Source organism: Erpetoichthys calabaricus, chromosome 17 (assembly GCF_900747795.2).
Source record: "Erpetoichthys calabaricus chromosome 17, fErpCal1.3, whole genome shotgun sequence".
In the NCBI taxonomy this organism is placed as follows: Eukaryota; Metazoa; Chordata; class Cladistia; order Polypteriformes; family Polypteridae; genus Erpetoichthys; species Erpetoichthys calabaricus.
In genome coordinates this window covers 5692584-5708642 of record NC_041410.2, presented here as the reverse complement: position 1 = coordinate 5708642, position 16059 = coordinate 5692584, and the positions used below count along the sequence as shown (strand labels likewise).

The 16059-nt window shown below is 39.7% G+C and overlaps 1 protein-coding gene across 1 annotated transcript in view; it reads left to right on the top strand.

Annotated features, from left to right (window-relative positions):
* LOC114667235 (voltage-dependent P/Q-type calcium channel subunit alpha-1A-like) overlaps positions 1-16059 on the top strand; it is a 476759-nt gene that overhangs the window by 366341 nt on the left and 94359 nt on the right. Inside the window, exons 34-38 of the mRNA XM_051920739.1 lie at positions 43-159; positions 2869-2934; positions 3117-3211; positions 11314-11464; positions 15924-16051. Coding sequence (XP_051776699.1) covers positions 43-159; positions 2869-2934; positions 3117-3211; positions 11314-11464; positions 15924-16051 — 557 coding nt within the window. The remainder of the gene's footprint in view (positions 1-42; positions 160-2868; positions 2935-3116; positions 3212-11313; positions 11465-15923; positions 16052-16059) is intronic.

The following is a 16059-nucleotide window of genomic DNA, read 5'->3' as shown; positions in this document are numbered from 1 at the left end:
GACAGCTCTTTCTCTCTTGTTTTAACAACTTTGCTTTTTCAGAATAACTTTATCAACTTGAGTTTTCTGAGACTCTTCCGAGCGGCTCGACTCATTAAGTTGTTGCGCCAGGGTTACACCATCAGGATCTTATTGTGGACCTTTGTTCAGTCTTTCAAGGTACGTTCTTGGAATTGTTTTACAACTTCAGCATTCCAACACACCACTTTGTATACCGGCAGTGCCACACTGACTTGAGACCTAAGGCCCTTCTCCACTTGGCGCCTTAATTTCAGGTTTTTGTATCAGACGACAGACTGTTTTCTTATATTGAGAGGAGACGTGGAAGAGAGAGTTGGCCCAGTTCAACAAATTTTCTGTTGAAAGACCCAGATAACTGAATGTCTTTAATAAGAGATGACGTGAAGAAACAAAGATGTCTGAGTGCATAGATTTCATTTCTCCCATCTTTTGTTTCTCATGTAGACTCGAAAACCAACTAGATGTCCAACAGAACCCTGAAGCAGTTCAAACTCTTTATTGTGTGCATTGCAGATCCTAGCCATGCTGTTTTATGCTTCTATCATTAGTATTAAGTGTCTGCACTTATTAAATAAACTATGAGAATATTTAACTATAGTTCAGAATAGATCCACCTTTGCTATGTTCTTTTGTTCTTTATGTTTAAGATGTAGATGTTAATTGGTAATAAAATGTTTCTTTCGCTTAAGTATTATTACAACCCTAATTCTTAATGGTTGGGCGACATGGTGGTTGGTGAAGCTGCCTTTGCAGCTCTTGAATTTGGGTCTGGTCACTATCTTCCTGGAAGTTGTACATTCCCTTTATTTATCTTGAATTTTTCCAAATACTTTGGTCTTCTTTCTCAACTCAAAGACATATTTGCTTGTTTAATTGGAAACTATAACATCTCCCACTATACAGTTAGGTCCATAAATATTTGGACAGAGACCACTTTTTTCTCATTTTGGTTCTGCACATGACCACAATGAATTTTAAATGTAACAACTCCGATGCAGTTGAAGTGCAGACTTTCAGCTTTAATTCAGTGGGGTGAACAAAACGATTGCATAAAAATGTGAGGCAACTAAAGCATTTTTTGAACACAATCCCTTCATTTCAGGGGCTCAATAGTAATTGGACAATTGACTCAAAGGCTATTTCATGGGCAGGTGTGGTCAAGTCCATCGTTATGTCCTTATCAATGAAGCAGATAAAAGGCCTGGAGTTGATTTGAGGTATGGTGCTTGCATGTGGAAGATTTTGCTGTGAACAGACAACATGCGGTCAAAGGAGCTCTCCATGCAGGTGAAAGAAGCCATCCTTAAGCTGCGAAAACAGAAAAAACCCATCCGAGAAATTGCTACAATATTACGAGTGGCAAAATCTACAGTTTGGTACATCCTGAGAAAGAAAGCAAGCACTGGTGAAGTCAACAACGCAAAAAGACCTGGACGTCCATGGAAGACAACAGTGGTGGATGATCGCAGAATCATTTCCATGGTGAAGAGAAACCCCTTCACAACAGCCAACCAAGTGAACAACACTCCCCAGAGGGTAGGCGGGCGTATCGATATCCAAGTCTACCATAAAGAGAAGACTGCATGAAAGTAAATACAGAGGGTGCGCTGCAAGGTGCAAGCCACTCATAAGCCTCAAGAATAGAAAGGCTAGATTGGACTTTGCTAAAGAACATCTAGAAAAGTCAGCACAGTCCTGGAAAAACATTCTTTGGACAGATGAGACCAAGATCAACCTCTACCAGAATGATGGCAAGAAAAAAGTATGGAGAAGGCGTGGAACAGCTCATTATCCAAAGGATAGCACATCATCTGTAAAACACGGTGGAGGGAGGCAGTGTGATGGCTTGGGCGTGCATGGCTGCCAGTGGCACTGGGACACTAGTGTTTATTGATGATGTGACACAGGACAGAAGCAGCTGAATGAATTCTGAGGTGTTCAGAGACATACTGTCTGCTCAAATCCAGCTAAATACAGCAGTCAAATTGATTCATGATACAGATGGACAATGACCCAAAACATACAGCCAAAGCAACCCAGGAGTTTATTAAAGCAAACAAGTGGAAAATTCTTGAATGGCCAAGTCAGTCACCTGATCTTAACCCAACTGAGCAGGCATTTCACTTGTTGAAGACTAAACTTCAGACAGAAAGGCCCACAAACAAACAGCAACTGAAAGCCGCTGCAGTAAAGGCCTGGCAGAGCATTAAAAAGGAGGAAACCCAACATCTGGTGATGTCCAGGAGTTCAAGACTTCAGGCTGTCATTGCCAGCAAAGGGTTTTCAACCAAGTATTAAAAATGAACATTTGATTTCCAGTTATTTAATTTATCCAATTATGTTTAAGCCCCTGAAATGAAGGGATTGTGTTCAAAAAATGCTTTAGTTGCCTCACATTTTTATGCAATCGTTTTGTTCACCCCACTGAATTAAAGCTGAAAGTCTGCACTTCAACTGCATCTGAGTTGTTTCATTTCAAATTCATTGTGGTGATGTACAGAACCAAAATTAGAAAAAAGTTGTCTCTGTCCAAATATTTATGGACCTAACTGTAATTGAGTCAGGATAAGCTCTAGCTCTTTGTGACGCTATACTGAAAAAATAAACTTAATGGATGGGCTGAATGTTACAGCAAATTGCATCGATTAATTACACATCCAGAATATACAGTAGAGGTCTGCTCACCATGAGTCAGTTATGAAATATAGATGCTTCTTTGAAAATGCTGTCCCAATGGGATTAAAAAAAAAAGATTTTATAACAAATTTTAGAAAAGCATTATCACACTTGTGTTTCTAGTACCTTTCCTACTAACTGGTAATTTCTGTTGTGTTCTTCTTTCACTAGGCCCTTCCCTATGTGTGTCTGCTAATTGCCATGTTGTTCTTCATTTATGCAATCATTGGCATGCAGGTAATGTTTACTAAGATATTGCATATAATTGCGATTCATAATATTTTGAAGTACTATAAATGTCGTATCAGTCCTTGTGTGATTCTGCATCTTAGAGGAATAGAATTCTGATTGAGGTAATTTCACGGTTTTCTTGTACATGACTACATAAATTAAACTTAGTATATTCTTCCTTGTTTTAGGTGTTTGGTAATATTGCCATTGACACTGAAGAATCTGCAATCAACCACCACAACAACTTCAGGACTTTCTTCCAGGCCTTAATGCTACTTTTCAGGTATGAATAATTAAATATTGAAAGTGGAAAGCATTAGATGGTGCATAGTTTATGTCGCATATGCCAAAAACATGTGTGATTAAGTGCAGTGGACTGGGTTCTCGTTCAGATTTGGTTTTCCCAATGTAAAAGAGATACGCTGCGCCTTGCACCCAAAAACACACATTCAGAAAATGAGTCGATGGTGTTTTGAGTAATCAGTCTTTATATAACAAAATGTTCTTCTTGGTGCCCATTCAGTGATATTTGGATATACTTGCATGGTAATACATTCATATGACTGGCATTGCACTCAGATCTGATTGGTTGCCTTGCAAGGGGTGAAAATACATGGTGGCTCTTAAGAGTTTTTTGGACTGAGCCTCCTGTCAAACAAGTGCTCACTGGCAAACACCATCATCCAGAAGTGTATTCCAAAATTTTTAGTTCAGGGTTTGATTTATTTAGAAGTTTCTTTAGATCTTGTGCAGCCAGCTGAGATGATTTGGGCATAAAGTTAGGAAGCAAACCTGGGGGTGTACTAGGTGAGCACCACTTGGAGAAGGTCTAGGATAAAATCTCGAAAATACATTATGTATTTAGGCTACCTTGGGAATATCAGGGGGTGGAACGGTGGCACAGTGGGTAGCGCTGCTGCCTCGCAGCTAGGAGACCTGAGTTTCGCTCCCCAGGTCCTCCCTGCATGGAGTTTGCATGTTTTGTGTGGGTTTCCTCCCACAGTCCAAAGACGTGCAGGTTAGGTGCATTGGTGATTCTAAATTGTGGTTGGTGTGTGAGTGTGGCGCCCTGCCCAGGGTTTGTTTCCTGCCTTGTGCCCTGTGTTGGCTGGGATTGGCTCCAGCAGACCCCCATGACCCTGTAGTTAGGATATGGTGGGTTGGATAATGGTTGGATGGATGGATGGGAATATCAGGGAATAACCCAGGTGGAATCTTTACGACTGTTTTCAAGACAGGTTACATTTTTATATCATTGACGTAACTGTAAAATAAATTTAGAAAATGAAAATATGGAACTCGAGACGTCTGTCTGAGAGAGATGCATATGTACTCGTAACCACACACATGCAGTTGTAAAATGCATATGGCCTACCTGAAAAGGATATTGTTCCAAAGCTACTCATCTTTTTCTTATATTTACTTTTCTTAAAAACAACCAAGAGGCTGAGTGAACATTATTTAGTAGATTGGCAATTCTAAAAAACATTTAAACAGGTGTGGCGTCTTAATGATTTGGTGAAAAAATTTGGTGAAAAGATTTTAGTGCTTCATCCAAAACCAGCATTTCCACAGCTGCACTTATTGCCACACTGAACATATCTTGCTTGACACTGTGGTATTTGTTAATGATGCTCTCCTTTCGTTTCAGTGCCCCACTTACATTAAAATGCTTTGATACTCTTCTTGTTGAGAAATCATCACAAGACGTTTTGTTGGAATTCTAAAAATAAAAGTATAGGGAAATACCTAATAGCTTGTATAACAGAGCCAAAATATTTAGCAGGTCTATTAATCCTAGATTGTCCACTGGCTGGTGTATTGATGGATACTGGCCATCTTCCAATGGTTTCAGCATGATTTCAGTATTGATAAATCACTTCCCAAAAGCAGCTCAGCTCACTTTTATCTTTTGAAAAAGCTTCCCTCACTAAAGCATATTTATTACACATATATTTAAAGCAAATGGTTTTCCTACCTATGCTATGATTGATAAAGTTCCTTAATTTGCTTATGTATTTTGAAGAGCACTATGTGACCCGCTGGACTGGCTACTTTGAGCAGTTGTTCAAAGCTGATCCTCCGGCTAGGACATTGGATATCTCTGGTCCACGGTTCGTGAGGCTGATCCTTCAATAAGCTATGAACCCCCCAGTCTCACTGAGATGGCACAGGTGGTGAACCAGCTGAGGGGGGAAAGACTGCAGGGATCTGTGGTATCCTGGGGTGAACTTCTCCAGGCTGGTAGTAAGGCTGTCCTCCTGGCATTGCAAGTAATCTTTGCTTCCATTTGGGAGACTGGCATCATCCCAACTGACTGGAAAACGGGACTAGTCATGCCTATCTGGAAAGGGAAGGGTGATCGCCTGGATTGTAGCAACTACAGGGGGATAACACTCGGTGCCGGGTAAGGTCCTTGCTAGGGTCGTCCTCACTAGGATCCGTGATCACTTGCTCACCAACCAGCGACCGGAACAGTCTGGTTTTACGCGTAAGAAATCTACCATCGACCGCATTCTGGCACTGAGGGTTCTCATGGAGCACAAACGCGAATATCGGCAGAGCTTCTTTGCAGCCTTTGTCGATTTTCATAAATCGTTCGACTCAGTTGATCGAGCTGCCCTGTGGGACATCTTGAGGGTTCCCAGGATCCCCTCGAGGTTGCCGGATATCATGGCCAGCCTGTACACTGGTACTGTGAGTGCTGTGCAGAGTGGAGGAAGGACCTCTGTGTTTTTCCCAGTTGATTCTGAAGTTTGTCAGGGGTGTTTTCTGCTCCTACTCTGTTCAATGCTTGTATGGACTGGGTGTTGGGCAAGGTCGTGGGGTCCAGCAGCTGTGGGGCATCTGTTGGTGAAGAAAGATTCATGGATCTTGACTTTGCTGACGATGCTGTGATCTTCATGGAGTTGATGGAGGCTCTGATCGGGGCGCTCGAGAGACTGAGTGAGGAGTCTGAAGGTCTGGGCTTGCGAGTGTCCTGGATAAAAAACAAAGATCCAGAGAGTTAATGACCTCTTCGGCACAGCCATCAGCAGTGTGTCTGTTTGCGGAGAGAGTGTCGACCTCGTCATTGAGAGGTTTACTTACCTTCGCAGTGACATTCATGTCTCTGGTGACTCTTCCTATGAAGTCAGTAGACAGATTGGAAGGGCATGGGGTGTCATGAGGTTGCTCGAAAGGGGTGTGCGGCGCTCCCGATATCTATGCAAAAGGATGAAGGTCCAAGTCTTTAGAGTCCTGGTGCTTCCTGTCTTGCTATATGGTTGCAAGACATGGACACTATCCAGTGACCTGAGACGAAGACTGGACTCCTTTGGTACTGTGTCTCTCCGAAAATCCTTGGGTACCATTTGACTTTGTGTTGCTCATGGAGTCCCGAATGAGGCACATTACCTGCATTGTAAGGGAGCATCAGTTACGGCACTGCGGCCATGTGGCGCGTTTCCCCGAGGGTGATCCAGCTCGTAAGATCATCATTGTTGGGGACCTGAGTGGCTGGACCAGGCCAAGGGGTCGTCCACGTAACACCTGGCTGCAGCAGATAGAGGGTCATTTCCAGAGACGTGTCTGCCTGAGGGGGTTGCTAACCAGGATCCAGAGTTGTTTCGTCGTGTAGTGGGTGCGGCAACGCGCTGTACCAGTGCATGCTCCCCAACTTGACATGACTTGACTATGTTAAAAAATGATGATCAATATTTATTTAACTTCTGGTTCTCATCTAGGAGTTAATGGTCTTTCTGAAGGATATAAAAAATCAGAAAAGTTTTAACTTTGTCATATTTCAGCTTTCCAGTCCGAATGATATATTAATAATACTTGCCCTGTACATAGTATTCTAGGAATTTCAATACATTTAGTGAAATGAGCATTGCAGCTTTCGAATGTGCTTGTGTGTTTCTGCTATTTCTTGTTTATATATCTGTGTGTAATGCTGATATTTTTCTAACATTAAAAAGCATATGGGCTAAATTATGCCAAAACTTTCGAAAGAACCTGTTCCGCCAGTAAATATCTTGTAAACTCTAAATGTCAATGGTATACTTGTTTTAGAGTTGGCCTGAAAATGTGACTTGGTTCCAAGGATTTAAAACTAGTTTCATTTTCAGAAGCTAGCAGCTTAGCTCATAGATCCATACAGTGTTGTTTGGAACATTCAACTTGTTGTCTTTACCTATTATTTTTTTGACATTCCCCCCCCCCCCCCCCTTTCCATGTATCTCAAATAGTAACTGTTGTCGCATGTTTTCATATTAATTTGTTATCAATGCTATACACTACCTGATTGACAGCCTTCCTGAATTTGATATCTAGAAGGTTTTGTATTTTCCCAGAATTGTTGGGTTGTTAAATATCTAACAACCAGTACATGTACATTGGTTATGGGTCTGGAGGATCATTCTTGGATTCCTGCTACAGATATTGATACCAGATTGAATGTCGCTTTCATGTGTTTGTAAAGCACTGTTTTCCTTTTCAATGCAAGATCGATTGCTATATAGGAACTTTCTATAAACTCAGCAAAGGCAAAATTTCATAAAAATACTGGAGGATATAGAAAAGGTCACATAAATCTAAGGCCGACATCAAGATAAAATGTGTTTTTTGAAAAATTTCTGAATTCTGACTACAATTTGGTTTGCCTTAATCAGTGTATCTCTTCGATTTAATAACTTTATGCACCAGTTAGATCAGCACACAGAAAAAAATCAGTTGTTCTTCTAAATTTTAAACCTTAGTGTCCTTCCAGTTTGACACACTTAGGTTGTCACAATGCCACAAAAAAAGAAACAGCCGGACTGAACATAAAAAAAAAATATGTAACCGCGTCATCAGTGCAATGGGACCCAGTTAATGTATGATGGGATGGAAGAACTATTCAGCATTGCTAAGCAAAAAAGAAAATCCTAGTCATAGTGGAGCATTGGCTAGAAACAAAACTAACATACTTAACATGAAATGATAGTGTAATGAAAGAGACGTACTCTGCTAGGCCCTTGAGCAACACTGTTAAGTTGCAATTGCTCCACGGGCGTTATGCAAAGGCTGACCCTGTGCTCTGACCCCAAGGGGTATGCGAAAACTAACAAATTCCTAATACAAAAAATTGTATAAGGTGAAATAAAGAACAAAAAATAAAGATGAATCTTAACTCTGTAGACCCATGTGAAAACTGGATTTAAATCTTATCGCCAAAAGTTCTAATTATACTCCGATTGTAGAAAATATAGAAGTTTAAAGATAAAAATAATAATCAGACAAAGGTATCAGTGATTTGACATCAAATGAAAACTGAATAAATGAAACATTGAACCACAGGCCTACATTTATCCCATGGAATGCAGTTTGTTTACCACTGTTATGCACAAATGACATAAGCTGTAGCCAAACATGGAAAACAACAACTGCTAAAGTCATTAGATGTGATCTTATTTTCTGATTTAGATAGATAGATAGATAGATAGATAGATAGATAGATAGATAGATAGATAGATAGATAGATAGATAGATAGATAGATAGATAGATAGATAGATAGATAGATAGATAGATAGATAGATAGATACTTTATTAATCCCAAGTGGAAATTCCCATACTCCAGCAGCAGCATACTGATAATAAACAATATTACATTAAAGAGTGATAACAATGCAGGTATAACAGACAATAACTTTGTATAATGTTAACGTTTACCCCCCGAGTGGAATTGAAGAGTCGCATATGGTGGGGGAGGAACGATCTCCTCAGTCTGTCAGTGGAGCAGGACGGTGTTATTGTTATGTACAGATTTGTTATTTTACAAGATTTATTCAACATTTCCAAGAAATACGTTGTGGGGAACAGCCCGGACACAGACAGGTAGACATTGTTTTAATCACCACAACATGTTTATGTACACTAATATTTACAAATAAGTACACACACAACCCACTCTACCCCAAAGTCCAGGCCTCTTCTCACACTGCCTTTCTCCTCTGGTCCGCCTCCACTCCTCTCCTCCAAGCTCTGTCCTGCTACTATCCCGACTCCAGCCATCGAATGGAGGGAGGCTGCCCCTTTTATGCTCATCTGGACGTGCTCCAGGTGCCTCCCGATAAGCTTCTGCTGGCCCTTCGTGGTGTGGCGAAAGTACCGTCTGCACACCCTGAAGCACTCTGGATGTCCCTGGTCTTCTTCCCCACCAGCGCTTCCTGGTGTGGTGGAAGTGCTGAGGGCCAGGGCTCCATAGGCATCAGGGTGCCCCCTGGCGGTGCCCATGGGCCCCTATAGGGTTGAGCTTCTAAGCTGTGTTCCCGTGGCCCCCAAAGCCACCAGGGCGGTCGCCCCCTCTTGGTCTGAATGAGGCGTAAGCCCTCCTCCGGTCCTTCTGGGCATCCCGGCTGGGTACCACCCCCAGCCGCCTGCCACAACGTATATGAAGTCATTTTCATCACTGACCAAAGGTAATCAAGATTAGACAAAGATCATCAAATAAGCACAAATTGCCCTCACTACCTTCCACGATGCATGCTGGTCCTTGTACAAAAACACAGGGTCACATTTGTGAACGCTTTTTAAGTATACGCAGTCTTTTCCTATAATAAATACTGTGTGAGCAGTTTTAAACAAGACGATCTGATAGTATCTATCTATCTATCTATCTATCTATCTATCTATCTATCTATCTATCTATCTATCTATCTATCTATCTATCTATCTATCTATCTATCTATCTATCTATCTATCTATCTATCTATCAAACATGATGCATTCTTGGCCTTGTTTCACCTTACTTCTTCAGAAACAAATGACAGATATGCTGACCCCTGCATTGAACAAACATTTCTAACCCTATGTAGTGTCTGTATCAGTTTAGTAATAATTCTTTACATTTATAAACCGCTTTTTCTCACTGCTCAAAGCGCTCCACACAGGGATAGCACAGTGGTGTTTGATGTCTTCTCCCTGGCCCTACATATTGTCCTTTTGCACACTGAAAGGGGAAACAAATATGTTTGGATGCTATTTACTGCTTTTCCTTCAACACAGTAAATTTTAAGCACTGTACCACAGAACGTTAGTGTAAATATGCCATATTCTTATACGATCACATGAGCTGCAATGGCCATTCAGAAATTTGAGACATATGCTGAAACCTTTCAAAAAACAATTCCAAACGCTAAAATACCACACATGCTGTACAGTAACGCCAAATCTTTTTGCTGCAGGTTATATGTTTGTGTACTTTATTATATTTTGTGTTGATTTTCTGTACTCTATACTTGTTTTATACATTGTATGATGGTTGATAGGAATTGCAGTGTTTATTGACCATTACATAATTAGCTCCTGCCTTTTACCTAATGCTATCTCCTTATAAGCCTGTAATGGAAAACTGGGTTTATCAAATGGTTATTAATACAAAATTATTTTGTCTTGGTAGAGTAATATTGTATTATTAATATGTAGCCTTAGAATGCCTAATCTCACAGACTTACCACTGTTTATAAGGTATTATTGTATATAACTTATCCCCATCTTCCCTTCTATATCTATAACCTCAGGCAATTAGATGTAGTAAAAAGATGAGCAGAAGTTAAGTTACACATAAAATAATGTATTACTGATAATATTCATAAATAATAACAAAATGCAAAGTACATTTGAATATTGGCAACCATACAACCTGATTAAATGGTGATATGTAGTTCAGGCGGCACACAGACATGTAGTTACTTAAATGTCTCTTGTTAAGACATCATTGGTGCTCAGCTTTGTGCCACATGCCTGTTTAATATGGCCGCTGAGCTGTGCTCTTCATTGTGTTGTCTTCATCATCACAGGTTAGCAAGAGATGCTTCTTTCAGATGTTGGTTAGTAAGAGAGAGATTGTGAGGTTAAACACATAAATTTATAGATGTTCTGTCCAACCCCTAGAGCCAATAGGACATCATGGTACTTAAAAGCTTCTGATCCAAGCCAATTCCAAACAGCCATACCTCGGACCAATGGGGGAATACAATATCTTAAAACCTGCCACCCCCAAGACCATATGTCTTTAAGTCTTTCTTGCAGGGGTTGAAAGACTTTAGCAGAGAAACACTTGACAAACTGGTTTAAAGCACATCCTCTCCCAACTCTGTCATAAAATTCAAAAAGGCTTAGTCGCAAGGGGGGGGGGTAAACACTAAATTACAAATAAAGACATACAAAATATTTATCAAGTTATATGTAAAATCTCACATCACAACAAAAACCTAGCATGAGCTTCAAACCAGTCAAAACAGAATTATTGCACATACTTTCTGTTATCTTCCATACTAAAGCAAAATGAAAAGTAGTTTCAAGCCACGAAAGAGTAAATGGTGAAGTGCAGATGATTTTGTTTTTGTTTTTCTTCCTCACAGGAGTGCAACTGGAGAGGCATGGCATGATATAATGCTCTCTTGTCTCGGTGGAAAGAGCTGCGACCCAAGATCAGGAATTAAAGAGGATGAATGTGGAAATGAGTTTGCCTACTTCTACTTTGTTTCATTTATCTTTCTCTGCTCATTCCTGGTGAGTCTAAATAAAATTAATAAATAATAATAGCAATAAGAATTTCGAGATGATGGTCACAAGGCACCCTTGTGTCAAAAGTGCTCTTCTGTTTACACATTGACGCTATGTTCATGTGACGATTAGGGCTGAATTAGCTGGACAGATCTTTACATGCATTGAGGGCCTGTTGGGAAATCAGAGATATAATAATGTCACATAAAGGGACGGGCACAACAAGGGCTGCGTGGAGATAGAGAAACCCACACTGGCAACTGGGGAGCATCTAAGTAAGCCATTGTGGGTAAACACCAGCACGTCATCAGGAAGTGGTAAACCAGCCTGTACATTAAGAGAATATTATGGATAAAAGGAAAGTCACGGTAGAATGAGAGGATTCTTGCAATATTATCACCGTTCACCATGAGCCCAAAAGGAAGTAGGCTGGCCCAATGAGACATTGTGAAGCAATTATGGATATCAACCTTTTAAACCAGCCGTTTCGGTGGGACCGTGAGAAATGATTGCATATTTATACTATTTATATTTTTAGAATTATTAACCTTTTACCTTCCGAGGGGAAGTAAGTGACTGAGCTCCATCGTTACCCCCGCCACCTAGACCCAACCACTAATCCACTGTTCCGTTATTCGCTGCCACCGCATTGTTTTCCCACCGTTATCGCTCAGCACAAACCAGCCCTTATTATTTTTATCATAATTCTTTCATAGAATCAAAACACTCGCGAACAGTTTTCGTATATTTTATGAGAGTTACACTGGCCAAAACAAAGCCAAACATAGAAGAACTGGTTAAGGCAAAGCAGATGCATCCATCCCATTAAAAGTTTAACTTAAATTTAATAACTAAGATGTACGTAATATTTTCTGAATAAATAATTGTTTGTCAAAAATGTTTTATTCATAGCAGCCTGTACCTATGCAGTAGCAACGCAGTGGGTATGTGCCACCCTTGTACAAAGTATTTGGCGCCCCCAGTTTTCTTGAAATAATATTGATTTTTAAAGGGACCGCCATGCAAGAAATTCTAAAGAAGTTTGAGAACCGCTGTTTTAAACAAAGGATGGCTCAGGCATTTAGATCTTTTATTGGAGGCCTTGGAGTTTTATAAGGCACCGCTGAGCCCAGAAGCCATTCCAAAGTTCTGACCTGAACCTTAAAAGACTACTTTAGCACCACATTGATCGATATGGGGCTTTGGCCAAATGCTTTAGATGCCACAAACAAAAGACAGAAAGAATAGGTGGAAGGATCAACTGTGATATACTTAATAATATTTACAGGTGTTAAGGTTTGTGAACCACAGTGCCTGGTTTGTGTGGACCTAAATATATTGGTTCCAGTGGTACCAAATAATTACATATTCCAACCATTCTTAACCTATGCAGTGCTTAATACATGGAAGTCACATGGACCTTTAGAGACTCTCTGTAGTGACAATATGTATGCAACTTTTGAACAACTATACCTCAAGTACAATTTTACAGTAAAAAGTACCACCTCTACCATGTCCAAGTTAAAAAACATACTTGAAACATATCTGCACAAATTATACCTATTTTTCTATTGTTATCATTGTTTGACGCTATACTGTCCATCAATGATTAAAATAGAGGAAGTATTTCCAGAGTAATTACCAAAGTAGCTCAAAAATTGCACCTCCAGATGACCTAAGGCAACACGAGAAATGGGATATTCTATTTACAATCTCAGATAATGAATAGAATCGGCCGTGAACAAGAGGCAGTCTGCATCAATGGGTGAATTTATAATTTGCAAAGCATGACGTAATTCAGTTAGAACTGGTACATCACACACACCTATATTTGCCAGGATTATCCAAATCACGTCTGAAACAAATGTTGAATTGCAAGTGATGCCGTCAAGCACTCGCCATACATAGACATACACTACTGCACAAGAAAATGAGTTTTTTTTCTTCAGTAGCATTATATAACATTGGAATAAACACAAATAACCACTGATACAATAAAAAGTAATACAAATGTGTAGAGGTTTCTAAAAATGTATTAATATATTGTGAGATGTCTAGAATAACAGCACATCTGACTGAAATTAATGAGAAAGTGATCAAGCCAGTCCAGCCGTGGTAGTGATACTTTTTAACAAAATCGTTGGCTCTCTGTTCACATAGTTTGCCAAGTTGAGTTGGAGTACGGTGATGAAATTTACTTGTTATGAAACGTAAATATCTGGAAAGTACTTTTGATTGTATCCCTGATTGATTAATATCTCATTTATTGTAATGTGATTTTTTTGAAAACGATAAAACTAAAGAAAATTTCTCAAAGAAACTAAGCCACAGTTTACACATTCGCTCACGAGCTACCGGTAACACACAAACCCCTTTCCAAGTAGCTCGCCAAAGGATTAATGAATCCTACATAAATATGAAAATCTGATTAGTCAAATAAGGGGTAGGCGATCTTTCCAAAAAATCATATCACGATCCTTTTAAACATAAAATCACGATCCACAATCTGAATTGCAATCTCTCTTTTCAATGTGGCATACACTTCAGAGAATATCTGGACTCAAAGTCATCAAGACCTAAGTAACACGGGGACACAGTTGGAAACTTGTTAAGGGTAAATTTCACAAAAATATTAGGAAGTTTTTCTTTACACAAAGAACGATAGACACTTGGAATAAGCGACCAAGTAGTGTGGTAGACAGTAAGACGTTGGGGACTTTCAAAACTCGACTTGATGTTTTATTGGAAGAAATAAGTGGATAGGACTGGCGAGCTTTGTTGGGCTGAATGGTCTGTCCTCGTCTAGAGTGTTCTAATGTTCTAACACTTTATTTTAAATATCAAACAAAGTTGAATCCAATTGTTCTCTCATTCGCTAGCTAAGCAGAGTTAAGGAACACACCTTCAAGTGAGTGAGTAAGTCCCCGCCTCTCGACCCATTGTGTGAATCTCGGATTCGGGCAATTAAATTGGTACAGCAAGCGAACTCTGATACATAGTGAAATGAGAGAAGTCGCAAAATCATCTGGAATGTTCAAACAAATTATAGAATAAAACCCGATCTAAATCCGTTAAGTAGTCCTCTTGTGAAAAGCAGACAGACATTAGATTTTATATATTATATATTAGTAAACCTTCAAAATAATGCACAGTTAAAGTCTCAACAGCATTCTCATCATTTCTGGAGCTTAGTAGAGCCAGATAACTATAAGAATCTTCACCAAGCAGCTCTGAAAACGTCTGCTTTGTTTGGGACTCCATACCTCTGTGAGTCTGACATGACTGTCATGAAATCAAAGTTCAGAACACGACTGAGAGACGAACATTGAAATGACTCCATAAGAGCGAACCTCAGTGGCTCCACTCCACCGTACACCTCAGTGCCAGTCATCTGACGAACTAAAAAATACATCCCACCTGTAACAGGACATGTGAATAAAGTGACACAGTGACATGTGACAAAATCACAAATGAAGAAGTCAGATCTGTGTGTTTTGAATTGTATTGTTTTGTTTTGACAGCCTTCATGTTTTAATACAATAGTGTGAGATACACAAGAAAATGCATAGAGACGTACAAAATGCACTTGCAGGTGAACTAAATGTTTTTTTGATGTTTTTTGATGTTTTATTGCAAAATGTGAGTTGTGGACACCAACATCTTGTAAATGTTCAGGCAGAGCAAGCGTATTCAGTTTGTTTGGGTTGAAATAGGCGATGAGAATAAACGTTAGAAAACACGAGGAGCTCTCGGCCATTTTCATTTTGTAAAAGGAGCTCTCAGGGGGACAAAAGGTAGGAGACCCCTGGTTTAGACAATGAGAAACATTTCAGGCCTAGTTGTGAATTTTTTTGTGATTTTATTGGGTAGTGAGGAATCACAAATACAAACGAGGTCACAATAAAAGGGAAAATAGCTACTTAAAATGTACATACAATGCAAGATGTTGTGTTTATGAACATTTTTGAATTTCTTGGCAAAACTCTTGCCCTGTTCAAGTTGTAGTCTTGTCTCAGACCTTTAGTGGATCTAAACATGAAACATGTCTGCAAATAGCTGGATGGATTAGTTATTACTACTGTCCCAAAACTGCATAAATAAATTCTGTAACCTAATGCTTAGTATTAATTCCAAAATGAATGATAAAGCTATTGGCTCCAGCAGACCCCCATGACCCTGTTGTTAGGATATAGTGGGTTGGATGGATGGATGGATGGATGGATGGATGGATGGATGGATGGATGGATGGATGATAAAGCTCTTGAGTTTTTTTTTCTTTCATTTTTTATTTTTGTGTTAGCTTGTTGCTTACAATTACATTATCATAAACCTTTTACAGGGTCTTCCAATGGTGTGCCTAATGAACACTGCTACAGACTGACTGATCGATCCACCTCTGAGTCCGTATTTAAAGAACATGCATTTATGCATCTTACAATACCTTCTTAATGCTTTTTATATCCAGATGCTGAATTTGTTTGTGGCTGTCATAATGGACAACTTTGAGTACTTGACTAGAGACTCCTCCATCTTGGGACCTCATCATTTAGATGAATATGTGAGGATCTGGGCTGAGTATGACCCAGCTGCCTGGTAAGTGC